The 17,706-nt window shown below is 40.3% G+C and overlaps 1 protein-coding gene across 1 annotated transcript in view; it reads left to right on the top strand.

The window, feature by feature from the left end:
* Window positions 1–17,706, top strand: part of LOC311138617 (rho guanine nucleotide exchange factor 10-like protein) — a 127,814-nt gene that overhangs the window by 92,916 nt on the left and 17,192 nt on the right. Inside the window, exon 21 of the mRNA XM_084173377.1 lies at window positions 17,431–17,645. Coding sequence (XP_084029503.1) covers window positions 17,431–17,645 — 215 coding nt within the window. The remainder of the gene's footprint in view (window positions 1–17,430; window positions 17,646–17,706) is intronic.

Genomic DNA, 17,706 nt, shown 5'->3' with positions numbered 1-17,706 from the left:
GTTACCAACATATTCAAATAATGATTGACATAATTTCATTAAAAACGTTACTTTGATTAATTTATTCATACTATTTCATCCTTCCACAAGATATAGTCCCGACACAAATCTAGGGTTGCTACCCAAGCCGACTGGTCGTTCGTTCTATCAGTTCGGTTGCTAGAGATGCAACCCAGTCGTTCAGTCTTTTTGTTCTGTATCCCAGTCGTTTGTTCTAAATGTTCCATTGCCATACTGGCTGGTAACAATTCTTATCCCTTGCTTGCTAGCTAGCCAACTACGGCTAACTTAGTCACGTCAAAAAGTGCAGCCAGAATAACAGCAAAGTAGCTGCATATGTATTTGTTAAAGCTGTTTTCTAAAGACATTTATTTGGATACATCCATAACAATGAGCTAATGAGGCGCGATTTCGCCTGGCATAGGAAATGTGCTCACTCGTCAGGACACTGTTGTTCAGAGGAGCTAGCCAACAACACAGCTAACACAATCACTTCAAACTGAAGCTGGAAAGACTGCAAACTAGCTGCACTTTACCTTTTTTCAATTGAAATTGATTTGTATATATCCATAAAAATGATGCCAGCTGATTCATAATTTTGACTGTTTGAGAAACGCTGCCTGCCTGTCTGTCTCGTCCCGACTCCTGACACGTTCATTACTATAGGACAGCTGGAGATCGAATTTGAATATTGAAACAATGTTGAAAATGTCGGAGCGACAGACAGCAAGGTTTATACAAATCTCCGCTGTTGAAAACGCCAATGTTAGTCTAAAATAAATGTGAGATAAATTGCTTGGATGGGCTGATGAGACAGTGGATTGCGCAGTCAGATGGAACAGAGTAAATAAGCATTTTAACGTCATAGATTTAGCCGGTGGTAACTTGTGGAATAGACACCGGCTGGAATGCGATTTTAACCAATCATTATTGCTAATAATGTATCTCTTTTGTGCATGTCATCCTTAAGGCATACCTTCATTACAAGGATAGGGCTTGCACTAATCCAATTCATGAGGGCATGTACAGTAGCTGTAGAAGTCAAACCTGGTATCCTTCAAAATGGTTAGCCTCCATAATTGTCTAATAAAAAAGAAAAGCCCACACACTGATCTTGCCAGTATCAGCCTTTTTCTTTTCTTTCAAGTTATTAGCAAATGATTCCAACACACATAAGTAATCTCAGATGTGTGAGTACTTTCCCTATTTCTAATAGTATCATTTGAAATGGAGAAAACATAACAAAAATGCGAACAATGTGTGCTAATCCTGTTTCAGTATAGAAATGTACAAGCCACATGTACAAGTGCATTGGACATGACCACAAGGCCAATACTAATCCCATCATATGTCTGCATTGGGCATGCATGCCATAAATAATATGACTTCCACTGTAACCAAAAGGGTAGAGCACGGATATTGGAGGCAAGAGAAACGTACCCTGGAGAGTGACCACAGTAAAGGGTCACTTTTACATGGGCTGCAGAGTAGCTATGTAATGTATGAGTTCCATCCCTGTATGGCTGACCGGGTCGGGACGCAAACCCTAATCAAATGACACTTGTAGCTAGCATGCTAACCATTGGGGAAGGATGACAGTGAGTGTAGCAGAATGAAGCAAATAGGCGCAAAATTGCAGGAGGAGATCCTCCTGCAGCTGAGATCCTCCTGCAGCTGAGATGCTTACAGTATTAAAATATAGATACATTCATGACAGACAGGAGGAGACACTACTTGAAGTCTCAGGGGAGATGACATCACATCACAGTGGCTACTAGAACTCACCTGCAGCTCACCTCTGCTACAGTCACACCCCTTTCACCTCCTACGCCACCAACAGTATAACTCAGCCACCATCTATTCTAGCTGAAGTTGCCTAGAATAGATGGTTAACTTGATAAACAACTTACCCGTTACTATCCATGCAGGCAATGCAGCACACTGCAATGCTTCTTTGGGAAATCTATAAACTTTAATTTTCTAAAATAGATTTGTCCCCAGACGTAAGGACCATCCCACCTTCGAATACTCTTGAGAAAACAACTAGACTAAGTTAGCTAGCTTAGCTAGCTAGCTGTTTACAGCCGCGACGGAACAGCTGTTGTTTACAAACACACCGGAAGTTATTTGGGGTTCCAGGGTTCACTTCCGCTCAAAAAGCCATTAAAAAGATCTATACCAGAGTGTGGGAGAAATAAAAGACTACAGAGGGGTTTTTGGATGAGTGGAGCAAATTGCACTGGCAGACAAAAGTGCCACAATCCCTGGACTTGTTGGAATTATGCTGGATTTAAGAGGACCACTTTCTGTGAAAAACCATGCCTCAGAAAAGAAATTGTCTGTTAATCTTAAAGTTACATTTTTTGGTGCCCCCTCCTAGTTGGGAAGAGTGGGCATTTTATTGGGTAATCCTCATAAAGCATAAGGCCCTTTAGGAACCAGCTAGACAGCCTCAGCTCCCTCCCACTAGGCATTAACTGGTTGAATCAACGTTGTTTCAACATACAGTAATTTTTCAACGTATTGTGACGTGGAATCTACAGTACGTGTAAAATACATTGGATTTACAAAGAGTCATCAACATAAACAGTTATTTTGAGGGTGCAATTTCAACCACAAGATCATGTCATCATGGTAACCACTTTTCAACATAGACAAAGGTTTAAAGGTTTCAAATATGTTGAATTTGTACCTCTGAAACAATAGACTCAGCATTATTTTAATTTTTATTTAACCAGGCAAATCAATTAAGAACAAATTCGTAATTACAATGACGGCCTGGCAGGAGGCAAAAGGCCTCCTGTGGGGACGGGGGCTGGGATTAAAAATAAAACAAATCAGCACAAATACAACAGTAAACAAACAGTGGATGTGTGTGTGGTGTGTGTGTGAAGTAAAACAACATACTTCCTTACATAAGGCAACACAAACTAGTGACATTGGGTGACAACTAGAAACAACTACATGTCTCAACAACCTGTTCATCTATTTGTTCTTTGAACTGCTCCAGGGCTTGGAGGGATCAGGGGGCTGATTAATGAAAGGACCTTTTTCCATGCTCGGTTCTAATTTTTGGGACTGTTAGCATAAAACAAGATTGAGATCTGAGCTTATATGAGTTTTCATTTTGAGCTAGAAGAGAGGATAGATAAAATGGCAGTTTTCCTAAAATGACCTTATAAATAAGAATGTACCAGTGTTTGAGCCTGCGTGTTGCTAGTGATGTCCACCCGACAGCACTGTAGAGATCACAATGGTGAGTTAGATGTCTCTGATTGGTGACAAAATGAAGGGCTGCATGATACACATAGTCAAGAGCCTTCAGTGTAGAGCTTGAAGCTTGCACATACATACAGTAAATAGTATCACCATGGTCCAACACTGACAGAAAAGTACAATGAATCAAGTCTTTTCTGGCGGCAAAGGAAAAGCAAGCTTTGTGCCGGTAATAAAACCCAATATTTACATTTACATTTTTGTGTAATTTAGCAGACACTCTTATCCAGAGTGACTTTAAGGGAGCAATTTTGGGGTTAAGTGCCTTGCTCAATATGCAGCTTCCATTTCCTGACAAGGTTCTCTACATGGGCGGTGAAGCTCAACTTCTCATGTGTTTAGTATTGGAAAATACCATGGATTTTGTTTTAGAGGAATTTAGAACAAGCTTAAAAACATACATATTCGGTTAAATGATGTTAAAAGCTGTTTGAGCTTTTTCAAAAGCCAAAGTCAAACTACTGTCACTTGAATAGAGAACCGATTCATCCGCATTCAAATTTACATCAGCTGTCTCAATATGTCTCCCAATGTTGTTTGATATAGATAATAAACAACAGGGGACCTAAAATGTATCCTTGAGGTACACCCGAGCAGAGCTTTATGGTGTCGGACTTATAACCATCTGCCTTAAAGGAAAGATTCATCCATTTGGAATGTTATACTGTTTTTGTGCATCTCTGAGTGATGTTCTGTCGATTCCCTGGGTCATTTCAAGCAGACAGAAATTCTGCCGGTATGACGTAGTACTGTGATAAAGCCGCTCTCACTACACTTGATGTTAATAGGAATACAACTTTTAGATCGCGAAAACGTCTATCATACATGTCAGATTTCAACACTGGCCGATGTCATAACTCGGGAGGATGTCTTCTCTCGAATGAGCCATTGATAATATTTTTGAGAAATTCCTACCTCTAGAAATATGTCATTTAACAGAGGGTCTAGCACATTTTTCCTATTTGTCTGCCTCTTCAGTCCAGGTTGCATTGCATGGTGCCGTTGCCAGAGATATTAGAGAAAGGAGATAGGAATCCCATTGGGCAATGATTGAAGGAACGTATAACGCCCCACCCAGCAGACTGTCGACTAATCCCGTTCACGTTGTCATGCTGCGTCATGCAGTTGCTAAACTAATCATCACGCAATCCCTTCTCAAAGTCAGGGTATTAGTCGAGAAACGTGTCTATCTTCCTTGAAAGTACATAATGTCACGATTCCAAAGCTATACAATATTACAGATATCAAGTTAATTATTTCCTCTGAAAAGATTTGTTGTACTTCCAGTGGTGTAAAGTACTGAGGTAAAAATACTTTAAAGTACTACTTAAGTAGTTTTTTGGGGTTTCTGTACTTTACTATTTATATTTTTGACAACTTTTACTTCACTACATTCCTAAATAAAATAATTTACTTTTTACTCCATACATTTTCCCTGACACTCAAAAGTACTCATTACATTTTGAATGCTTTTTCCTGATAGGAAAAAGATCCAATTCACACAGTTATCAAGAGAAAATCTCTGGTCATCCCTACTGCCTCTGATCTGGCAGACTCACTAAATACAAATGCTTAGTTTGTAAATTATGTCTGAGTGTTGGAGAGTGCCCCTGGCTATCCATAAATAAATAAAAAACAAGACAATTGTGCTGTCTGGTTTCCTTAATATAAGGAATTTTACATTATTTATACTTTTACTTTTACTTTTGATACTTAAGTATATTTTAGCAATTACATTTTATTTTGATACTTAAGTATATTTAAAACCAAATACTTTCAGACTTTTACTCAAGTAGTATTTTACTGGGTGACTTTCACTTTTACTTGAGTCATTTTCTATTAAGGTATCTTTACTTTTACTCAAGTATGACAATTGGGTACTTTTTCCACCACTGTGTACTTCTTGTTGACGAAATTCATGCTAATGTTGGGTTTTTGAGCTAGCGCCCAATTGACTCCCATTATTTCCTTGAAGGAGAGCTCTCCTTGTCCCAGAATTGCCCAGAATGTAACGTGCAAAATGGGCGTTAATACGATTCCAATGGTATTTCCCATCTCCTCAAAAGTATCTCTGTCGTTGTGAATGCCAGACTCCACTCTGTGAGGCACATCAATCTGCAGGTTGAACATGGTGAGATTGTAGACTCCTAAATTGATAGTGCAGTTTGTTTAGGCAATTTTACAGCTAACTAGCTACTTCACATGCTGATATTGTCTTTGGTATTATTGTGTGTAGCTATGTTAGCCAGCCAGCCAGCCCATAGAGAGAAATGCATTGTGGATTTTGTAGTCGACTTGAGCTGCAACAGATTTCCACAACGATTTTCATATGTTGCTACCAACATTATTATAACACCAAAATCAAACATTTGTTCACAAAAAATATTGTTATCACGTATTAGTGTTATTTAACATTGTAAATGATATGAGTGAGTGGTTTTGGGTGGATTTTTCCTTTAACACACTGGGTTCTTTTATTTATTTATTTCATTTTATTTAACACTTATTTTTTACCATGCATGTTAACTGAGAACACATTCTCATTTACAGCAACAACCTGGGAAATAGTTACAGGGGAGAGGAGGGGAGATGAATGAGCCAATTGGAAGCTGGGGATGATTAGGTGGCCATGATGGTATGGCTAGATTGGGAATTTAGCCAGGACACTGGGGTTAGCACCACTACTCTTATGATAAGTGCCATGGGGTCTTTAGTGACCACAGAGAGTCAGGACACCCGTTTAACGTCCCATCCGAAAGACGGCACCCTACACAGGGCAATGTACCCAATCACTGCCCTGGGGTATTGGGATATTTTTTTTAGACCAGAGGAAAGAGTGCCTCCTACTGGCCCTCCAATACCACTTCCAGCAGCATCTGGTCTCCCATCCAGGAACAACCCTGCTTAACTTAAGAGGCAAGCTAGCAGTGGGATACAGGGTTGTATGCTGCTAGTTATGCTGCTGGTTATGCTGCTGGTTCAATTTGACAAGTAGTTCACAAACCACTCCGGAGCATGACAAGTAATCCCAATACACTTACATCTCTGCACCAAGACAGTATGGTCCACAGTGTCAAATGCCTTTGACAAGTCTATGAATACAGATACACAATGCAGCTTCTTATCCAGGGCACAGTGAATATCATTCAAAACCTTCAAAGTTGCTGTGACAGTGCTGTGGCTAGACCTGAAACCTGCTTGCATACCACTCAAAATATTATTTTCCTGGAGGCAGGCCTTAAACTGCTTATTGACTAGGGACTCCAATACCTTTGCCAGAACAGACCATTTAGATATGGGGTGATAGTTATTCAGTAGACTGAGTTCACCTCCTTTCAAAAGAGGTAGGACAAATGCTGATTTCCACAACTTGGGGATTTCATTACATTCTAGGGTGAGGTTAAAGATGCATGTCAAAGGGGGAGCAATGATGTCTGCAGCTAATTGTAGTAGGTGGGGGTCTAGATGGTCAGGGGATTTTTTGACATCAATTGTTTCAGGGCTCTAGGCACTTCTGAGTCAGAGAAGGGCGAGAAGGAGAACCTGGAGAATGAGTGCTCGGGAGTGTCAGGTAATTTCACATGGGGCTCCTGTTTACCTCATGTTGATCAAATAATCTGCCTGCATCAAGAAAACGTTGATTGAAAGAGTTCAGAATAGAGGTTCTCTCAGGTACCACCTGTGAGTCAACCAGCAGTTGTTTAGGGAGCTCTGCATCTTCTTTCACTACTTGCCCAAATTTCAAAGGATTATTCAAATTATCAGCAGTAGATTTGAGATAGTGGTCTGCTTTCAGCTTTCGGGTCACAGCCACACCATGATTCCAAAGCCATTTCCTAATGATTTAAGACTAGTTAATCTGAGAACAAAGGGTTGTCTCTGCCCTTAATTCTGTATTGTTTGAAAGGGGCATGCTTGTTGCATACATCCTGGAATTATTTTATGGAGGTAAGAAAAGGCTAATTCAACATCAGAGATTAATTAAACTCTATTCCGGGCAATGTTTAAAACATCATGTAAAAAACCCTGAGTATCAAACTGCTTCCAGTTTCTTTTCATGATGATACTGTACATGGAGGTAGTTTAGGAATTTTACCATCCCTTATCCAAAAATTCACAAAATCTAGTTTCGGAAGAAGACTTCTTACATTTATGTCCAGAAACTTCAGACCATTCAGACTTTTTAATTCAGATGGGGTAGAAATGGCAGGACCTGGGTTAGATTGCACATTTCCTGACAGTAAAGCAGCAAAATAATGGCAAGTCTAGATCGAATTTTACAACATTTGGATTCACAGACAGTACTAAAACCATAGTCAAGGGGAACCAGTCTTTAACACAAGGTATTTCAAAAGGTGCGTACAGTCCAGAGACATGGTTAAGTACCGAAAGAACAATCCACACATGTAAACGCAAGCATGCGGTTTCTCCCATGTCGAATGGGAAAAACTTGCACAGTTTGCCAGTGCAATAGCGGGGCAAGCATATGGTTTCTCCCAGGATGCAACATGGGAAAAACACTCAAAGTTCTCTGCATTTAAGGGGCATAACCATAAAAAAATTGGCCTATGAGGTTGCACACTAATCAAACATAGGCCTAAACTACAATAAATAATCTACCTAAAAATAACAATAAAGGCCAAGTAATAAAATCTTAAATGCATACAAGTTCCTGAGTAAAAGCTCACAGAAGTCCACAGGCTACAGGTACAATTCGGATCAGAGACTGCGGTGTGTGCGTGTACGTGTGTGCTGGAGTGGTGAGCGAAGATCGGGTGTACCTGTACCAGACGGGGGGAGCAGGCCTGGGTAATCGGGAGTAGACCGAAAGGTGGGGGCCAAGCAGTGCAGCACACCATGGGAGTAGCCTAGGTATCACACCCGCTTGGGAGAGGCTTGTGTCGGGAGGCTGGGTAGAAGAGGAGGCTTTCAACCAGACAGGTGCGTGGTGGAGGAGCTTTCAGCAAAGGCACTGGAGCGATTTATATCTCTTTGCTTTCCCCGATTAGCAAAAACATGGAGGATATTTTATATAGCCAAGCAACTTCTTGACTATATCAAAATATTACTGGAGTATTTGGAATTATAAAAAAATAAACAAACAAACAGAAGTGCACAGGACACACAGGTTCAGATGCCATCTTTTTTTTACTTTTCCTAATCAGATTACCAAATTTACGGCCAAATTGAAGTTATATCCACTATCAGAAACAAAACAATAGGCTGGGCAGCACTAGCCTGACGACTCAAACTGAATTATTCCGCTGCTGTATCATTCACTACATGAAGAAACATTTGTGAGCGGGGCGTGGTGTTTGGCCTGAGCAATGTGGTTGGGTAGACAGGCAAGGCAGCAGCTTCTACTGGATAATTTATCTACAGGTATACCTTTGGTCTCCCATCCAGGGTTTTAACCAAGCCCAGCTTTGCTATTTGTCACTGATCTAGTACATAATGACCAGTATGGTCCCGCTTTAAATTACGTGCATCTTATAAAGGCTTCATAAAGCCTTCATAAACACTACATAAATGTGTCACAAATTGTCTATAACCGTATGTCATGCTCTATAAAGGGTTCATAGCCCACTAGGTCAAATATGACAAAAACCTGTGCTTTATAAAGGGTGGCATAAGCACCGCTTAATAAAGAATAAAGAAATTGAGAAACTTATTGAAGAAAGATCAAGTGTAATATATTATAAAAATATAGCAAACTGGATGGAATATGGGGGAAAAATGTACCAAATTATTTTTTAATCTTCACCATAGGAATGCTACCAAAAAGGTTACACTGGTTACAAATGACGGAATCACCCATGATTCACCAAATTATATTTTGAAGCAGGAAACAAAGTACTTTAAGCATATGTTTTCATTTCAGTCACCTCCATCTCCTTTAACTGAAGCTAATTGTAGAGATGTATCTATTTATCTATTGATAATGTAAAATTAACAGCCATACAGAAAGACTCATGTGAAGGTGAAATTACAGAGGAGGAACTTCTGGATGCAATTAAAGACTTTAAGTCCGGGAAAACTCCAGGGTTGAATGGCATACCAGTCGAGGTATACCAAACCTTTTTTTATATACTCAGAGGACCGTTATTAGCATGTTTTAACCACTCCTATGTAAATGGTAGATTATCAGACACTCAAGAAGAAGGTCCGATTTCATTATTACTGAAACAGGATACAAGTGGAAAATATAAAGATCAAGTCCATTTAAAAAATTTGATCCCCTTACACTTCAGTGTTGTGATGCAAAAAATTCTAGCAAATAGAATTAAAAAGGGATTGTCGGACATCATTCATTCTAATCAGACAGGTTTTTTACATGGAAGATACATTGGAGATAATATAAGGCAGGTACTGGAAACAATAGAACACTATGAAAAATCTGGGAAACCAGGCCTGCTATTCATAGCAGACTTCGAAAAGGCATTTGATAAAGTACGACTGGGGTTTATATATAAATGCCTGGAGCATTTCAGTTTTGGAGAATCTCTTATAAAATGGGTTAAAATCATGTATAGTAACCCTAGGTGTAAAATAATAAATAATGGCTATTTCTCAGAAAGTTTTAAACAGTCAAGAGCAGTGAAACAAGGTTGTCCACTTATTGGATCAATAAAAAATACAATTTTTACATTACCATGTAGTTTACCACTAAAATGGTCTGATGGTGATGTGGATATACTCAGAATATATATCCCAAATGAAATAAATGATCTCACTCCAATACATTTTAATAAAAAGTTAGCAAAAATAGATAAGATCTTGGTACCATGGAAAGGTAAATACCTGTCAATTTGTGGAAAAAACACCCTGATTAACTCTTTAGTATTATCCCAGTTTACCTATTTGCTTATGGTCTTCCCTACACCTAGCGAACAGTTAAAACAAAATTAAAGCATTAGACCTATCACTAAAAGCTTCAGTCATACAAAAGTTATACTTAAATCCGAACTGGTTCTCTTGCAAATTAGTAAGATTGTCTCACCCAATGTTCAAGAATGGCCTTTAACCCTTTATTCAGATTACAACCTCTCACTTTCAGTTATTTGAAAAGGAAATCATGTCCCAAATATCACTATTTCTAAAACAAGCCATAGAAAGTTGGTTGCAATTTCAATTTAATCCTCTAGAAACGACAGAACAAATAATGCAACAAATATTGTGGTTAAACACAAATATACTAATTGATAAAAAACCTTTTTTTGACAAAATGTTTTAAAAAGGTATAATCTTCGTAAATGATATCATCGGTAGGACTGGTCACACATGTACAGTGGGGAGAACAAGTATTTGATACACTGCCGATTTTGCAGGTTTTCCTACTTACAAAGCATGTAGAGGTCTGTAATTTTTATCATAGGTACACTTCAACTGTGAGAGACGGAATCTAAAACAAAAATCCAGAAAATCACATTGTATGATTTTTAAGTAATTAATTTGCTTTTTATTGCATGACATAAGTATTTGATCACCTACCAACCAGTAAGAATTCCGGCTCTCACAGACCTGTTAGTTTTTCTTTAAGAAGCCCTCCTGTTCTCCACTCATTACCTGTATTAACTGCACCTGTTTGAACTCGTTACCTGTATAAAAGACACCTGTCCACACACTCAATCAAACAGACTCCAACCTCTCCACAATGGCCAAGACCAGAGAGCTGTGTAAGGACATCAGGGATAAAATTGTAGACCTGCACAAGGCTGGGATGGGCTACAGGACAATAGGCAAGCAGCTTGGTGAGAAGGGAACAACTGTTGGCGCAATTATTAGAAAATGGAAGAAGTTCAAGATGACGGTCAATCACCCTCGGTCTGGGGCTCCATGCAAGATCTCACCTTGTGGGGCATCAATGATCATGAGGAAGGTGAGGGATCAGCCCAGAACTACACGGCAGGACCTGGTCAATGACCTGAAGAGAGCTGGGACCACAGTCTCAAAGAAAACCATTAGTAACACACTACGCCGTCATGGATTAAAATCCTGCAGCGCACGCAAGTTCCCCCTGCTCAAGCCAGCGCATGTCCAGGCCCGTCTGAAGTTTGCCAATGACCATCTGGATGATCCAGAGGAGGAATGTGAGAAGGTCATGTGGTCTGATGAGACAAAAATTGAGCTTTTTGGTCTAAACTCCACTCGCCGTGTTTGGAGGAAGAAGATGGATGAGTATAACCCCAAGAACACCATCCCAACCATGAAGCATGGAGGTGGAAACATCATTCTTTGGGATGCTTTTCTGCAAAGGGGACAGGACGACTGCACCGTATTGAGGGGAGGATGGATGGGGCCATGTATCGCGAGATCTTGGCCAACAACCTCCTACCCTCAGTAAGAGCATTGAAGATGGGTCATGGCTGGGTCTTCCAGCATGACAACGACCTGAAACACACAGCCAGGGCAACTAAGGAGTGGCTCCGTAAGAAGCATCTTAAGGTCCTGGAGTGGCCTAGTCCTTGGAGGGAGCTGAAAGTCCGTATTGCCCAGCGACAGCCCCGAAACCTGAAGGATCTGGAGAAGGTCTGTATGGAGGAGTGGGCCAAAATCCCTGCTGCAGTGTGTGCAAACCTGGTCAAGACCTACAGGAAACGTATGATCTCTGTAATTGCAAACAAAGGTTTCTGTACCAAATATTAAGTTCTGCTTTTCTGATGTATCAAATACTTATGTCATGCAATAAAATGCAAATTAATTACTTAAAAATCATACAATGTGATTTTCTGGATTTTTGTTTTAGATTCCATCTCTCACAGTTGAAGTGTACCTATGATAACAATTACAGACCGCTACATGCTTTGTAAGTAGGAAAACCTGCAAAATCGGCATTGTATCAAATACTTGTTCTCCCCACTGTAGCTAACAAAAACATATGGAAATGTCTGCTCTAACCAAAATTACAACCAAATAATTGCAGCCTTACCGCAAAAATGGAAGAGGAAAGTGGGAAAAAGTAAGGAACTTGTCTGTCGGCCTTGCATTAAAGAAAATAATTGGTTAAAGAAAACTGTGATAAATAAAAAAGTATACCAGTTTAATTTAAGGACTAAAGGATTGACAGCCGTCCCATATAGATTGCAAAATAGTTGGGAAGAGATTTTTGACGTACCGATCCCATGGCATAGTGTTTATGAACTGATATAGAATCATTAGATTATTTGTTTTGGTACTGTCCATTTGTAGCTTGTTTTTGGACACAGGTCCAGGGATGGCTAAAGGATTGCAATATTTACCTGGAGCTAACCCTGCAGATAGCATTACTGGGTGATCTGAAAAGTCATAGTCAATCGATCAATAATATAATAATACTTTTAGCAAAAATATTTATTTTCAATTTACAATCTGTAGAAACTATGAGAATAGAAAGGTTCAGAACCTTTGTAAAACATCACAGTACAGTTAAAAAATATATGGCAAATAGAAATCCAATATGGATGGTGTTAAGAGATAGATGGGAGGTGTTGAATGGAGTTGAAGGATGGGACTAATAACAACTAACAACAACTAATAACAACAAGATAACTAATAATGTAAGCATACTGTGTCCATAATAAGTATGTAGGTTATAGGTTGAGAGTTTTTGTGAAAGAGCACAGTTAGAAAGATATGGCATATAGAAGCAAACCGGTTGGACATCATGAAAATGATCGGAGAGGTTGAGGGTAGAGGACGTTCAGGAGTAAAAACAAACAAAATAGAATCATTGTAAAATTGACTGTGTCCATAAAATGTATATAGTATGTATAAGCTGGAGGTAGAGGCCTAAGCATTGTTGTTCACTAGTTTACTCCAATTAGGGAAGGGGTGGTGGGGTTGGAAAGTAATAAAGGGAAATATATATTTTTTAAAGGATATGTATGTGTATATATGTATGTATGTGTATGTATGTATGTATGTATGTGTATGTATGTATGTATGTATGTATGAATGTGTGTGTGTGTGTGTATATATATATATATATATATTTGCGAGAAAAAACAAACATATGGGGGATTGGAAGTGATGCAGACAATTAAATTGATGGAAGTTACAATCTATCTGAAATATTAAAGCTGATCTACCCCCTAAAAAATAAAAAAACCATCATATTAAATTGAGGCTTCACAAAGCATTTATAACCTTGTCATGCAATTTGGTAGAGCATTGCAACACCAGGATAGTGGGTTCGACTCCCGGGACCACCCATACTTAAAAGTATATATGCACACATGAGACTGTAAGTCACTTTGGATAAAAGCGTCTGCTAAATGGCATATATTATTTTGTATTATATTACTCTAAAGCAAATATTTCACCTTCTTTATTACTTTATAAATGATAGTCAAAATGTTTTAATTTGTGAAATTCTAGATCAACATTTGGGCCATTTAAACAGAGTGCATCGCTCCTATTGACAAGGGGGAAAGGGCCATGAAAAAGGCTATTTTTCTTAATTCTGATGACTCTGGGTAAGTACAAAAACAACCTACATCTCAAAATCTCGCAGTATCCTTTTAAAACAGTGCTTTACGTGCCCATTCAGTGTTTATGTTATGTTAGCTCACAAAACAGAATAACCTTTAAACCTTCATAAATAAAGCATTACATTGAGAGGATTTGCTTGATATTGCCAAGTGCTGGAGTTATGTAGGCCTAATGTGTGACAGGTTGCAACACGACACCTAACTTGAAAGATCAAGTGTTTTAAGCACTCCAGCTTCCACTGTAACAAACCATGCAATCATTACAGATAGCTTTTCAAAGAGCATACATCTGCACCTAATTAAATGTTATTTCCATGCCTGTAATTTATTCCGTAACATCCCAAAGTTAGGAGAAAAAGGTTTAATAAAATACACAATATCTATCACGCCTCATGAAAAGACCCAGATGCAGACAGTTCGAATAACGGATGTTTATAATATAAACAGGGGGCAGGCAAAGGACAGGTCAAGGGTAGGCAGAGGTCGGTAGTCCAGGGAAGAGTCCGTAAGGTACAGAGCGGCAGGCAGGCTCAGGGTCGAGGCAGGCAGAGGTCAGTAATCCAGGGCAGTGTCAAAACGGTACAGAACGGCAGGCAGGGTCAGGGCAGACAGAAAGATCAAAAGAGGGAAAACTAGAAAACAGGAGTATGAAAAACACACTGGTAGGCTTGATGAGACAAGACGAACTGGCAACAGACAAACAGAGAACACAGGTATAAATACACAGGGGATAATGGGGAAGATGGGCGACACCTGGAGGGGGTGGAGACAATCACAAAGACAGGTGAAACAGATCAGGGTGTGACAATATCATTATTAGAGCCAGTGGAACCATGAATAAACAACTGGTCGAGTGCTCTGCTCTGCTCACTCCCCCACTTGTCTCAGATCTACCTCCCTGGCAGGCTTGTCAAATGAAGGATGACACTAATCATGTTAAAGTGAGATGGGCTGGTGGGATTCTCCTGGCTTTGATCAGAGTAATGACATTTTTTCTAATCAGCCTGATTCACATGCATTTCCCTGTTTGCCTACGTTACCAGTTCACTCCATTTTTCTGACTGGTGTATTTCCCTCTTATACCATAAATTAACTATCCTCTCACCCCGCTCCTCAGCCACTCCAGACAGGTTCAGATTAATCCTCATGGTGTGTAAAGGTGTTAAAAACAGCAGGTTTGAAACAGAACATGAGATAAGGTTTAGAATGAGTCATTGTCAACCTTACAAAGGTTGATTTTGGCACATTGTGACTAATAACATGGACTTGAGTATTCATTCAGCGTCACCACCATGACATGTCCATGATCATCCTCTCCCACTGCCTCCCTCGGTCCAGACCTATCTAATTAACACTGGGAGAGCAGTTAGTTACTTTCAGGAAGTTTCTTCTGCACTCTGACAAAACAACCGAGCTCTGGCCAGGGCACGACTCCAGATATCTATTCCCACAAACAAGTAGTGATGAGTTTGTCAGGGCACAGTAATTTCACTGGATCTGTGGAGGAATTGGATGTGTGAGTGCTTAAGTGTAGGAGAATGTGAAAGTTGGGGTTGCTTCGGGCTGTGGTTGCACAGAGCCACTTGTCTTGAAGCTTTGTTTTTGGGGAGCTCGTCTCTGTAGTTTTCCCTGTGCAACAGTCCATTATTTGCTCTGGCTCGCTCTCCAGAGCCCACGGGACTACTCCTGTCCAGATCAGCATGCTGATACAAATCTAACAAATTACTGCATGCAAAAAAGGCCGGGCAGTGGGAGCGAAAGGGGCTGAAGACTATATTTATCCCATGTCTTATTCACATAATGTGACTCATGTGGAAAATCCATCTTTGCTCTTCAGTGTCAGCTTTTGTGAGGAACATTACACTTCAGTTGGACAGTTGCACCAGTCCCATATCTAGAGAAAAACAACTTGGGTGAAAGAATCCTGTAAAAACACATGAAGACTTCACTTATGATTGGAGAGTGTGATTTGGAGCCTCCTAATTGAAATTGCTACAGCTCCAGGTGTTCCCCCTGCCTCTCTTCCCTTCCCCTGTATTGACATTGGCAGGCTTGACACAAGGCCAATATGAGTGTGACACTTGCAGAATCAAGCTTCTATTCATGCATGCAGCCACTCAGGCCTACAGCAGAGAGTGTGGAACCCCAAGGGGGAGTTGGTGATTATTGCCAGGCGGTTTTTTGATTATATGAAGTCTGCTCTCTTGTTTTGTCTGTGATTCTTATTGGGTTTTGGACTTTTTCTTGAAGTTGGACTGCTATTCATGGCTCACTCTGAGTGTGTTGGTGAATATGCTATGTCGAACTCAGCCCCAGTAGACACTTTAGACTGTGGGTAAAGGAAGACCACTAACATACAACGACTGGTCAATGTGCCCTCTCCTAATGACCAATAACCTTGTCCCTGTCACGGTCGTCTAAGAGCGAAGGAGACCAAGGCGCAGCGTGTGCAAGAAACATGACTTTATTAATTAAAGTTTCGAACTACAAACAAAAGACGACTCATGAAGTCCACGGTACACCGACCGAAACGGAACAAAAACCCACAACACCCAAAGGAAAACATACAGATAAATATGGCTCCCAATCAGAGATAACGAGCCGACAGCTGACACTCGTTACCTCCGATTGGGAGTCACATGACTACACAAGAACTAACCAAAACCACACACACCCAAATGAACACACCCTATTCCCAACCTAACCAAAACAAACCCCAACAACACGAATACACCCTGGCTCAAATACAAGTCCCGGAGCCAGAGTGTGACAGTCCCATTCTGTCCATTCTGTGAAGATGAGTTTTAATGGGGTCACCTTGTCACCTAATTCAACAGTCAACTGCTGTATTTCATCCCTTCATTGGGCTTGAGTGTGTCATTGCTCAGTCCCCGACTCAAGCATTTGATCAATCATCATCTTATAGACAACCCTTAATTGTCAAGCGATGCACAGTCTTTCAAAGTCTATTTTTTCATCTGTATGTTCTCTGCTGATGAAAAGATCTCTGTTTTACAAATTGTTTGATGTTCTAGAGATGACATTGTGAACCCATTACAATTTGTGGTTTCTGAATTTGAGGGATATTTAAAAGTGAGGGAGGAATATAGACAGGATTTGAAGGGATATTTGATTTTAACTTTACTCTTTGCTGAAACTGCTTGGATTTGCTGACAGGTGCGGATATCAGAGCTAAGACGTATTACAGGAGAGCAAGTGTTCTCTGTCTTCTACAATTATTCAGAAATTCTACCAAGACTTGCATATTGTAAGCATGAGCAAGTAACTCTCCTATGCTACAGTACATTTTCTAAACCACCATCCACCCTCTCCGCCTGTGCTGTGTTAGCCGTTGATTGCTGTGACCTTCAGTCTTTACTGACCTTTAAATGGCCACCTCTTTCTCTGCAGGTGGCTAGTGGAGAAGATGTCTTGACCCAGATATTTCTTATTGACTATAGATGCCCACGTCTCTTTCTCGCTCTCTCTCTAGGTGGCTAGTATAGGAGTATCTTACTGACCTTACATACCTAACTTCCCTCTCTGTAGGTGGCCAATGGAGGAGTATTTAAATGTCCCTCTCTGTAGGTGGCCAATGGAGGAGTATTTAAATGTCTCTCTCTGTAGGTGGCCAGTGGAGGAGAATGTCTTACTGACCTTGGATACCTGCCTTCTCTCTCTGCAGGTGGCTAGTGGAGGAGATGTCACCCAGGGGCAGGTGGAGATCTTCTCCTTGAACAGGCCCACTCCACGCCCAGTGAAGAGCCTCCAGGTGGGGGCCCCAGTGAGGTGTCTGGAGTATGTGCCTGAACCCAGCCCCCCAGAGGAGATGGAGGCTGCAGCCCTCAGGAGCCCTACTGGGGTGGGGAACACCATCTGTCTGGGACTGGACGATGGAAGGTGAGGTCAACACAGCTTTTAGAGAAATTGTAAAATACTATAGTGTAAATTACATTTAAGT

Source organism: Coregonus lavaretus, assembly GCF_964263955.1.
Source record: "Coregonus lavaretus genome assembly, chromosome: 12".
Taxonomy (NCBI): Eukaryota; Metazoa; Chordata; class Actinopteri; order Salmoniformes; family Salmonidae; genus Coregonus; species Coregonus lavaretus.
The sequence above is the reverse complement of the archived record's forward strand: the minus strand, read 5'-3'. Positions and strand labels throughout refer to the sequence as shown.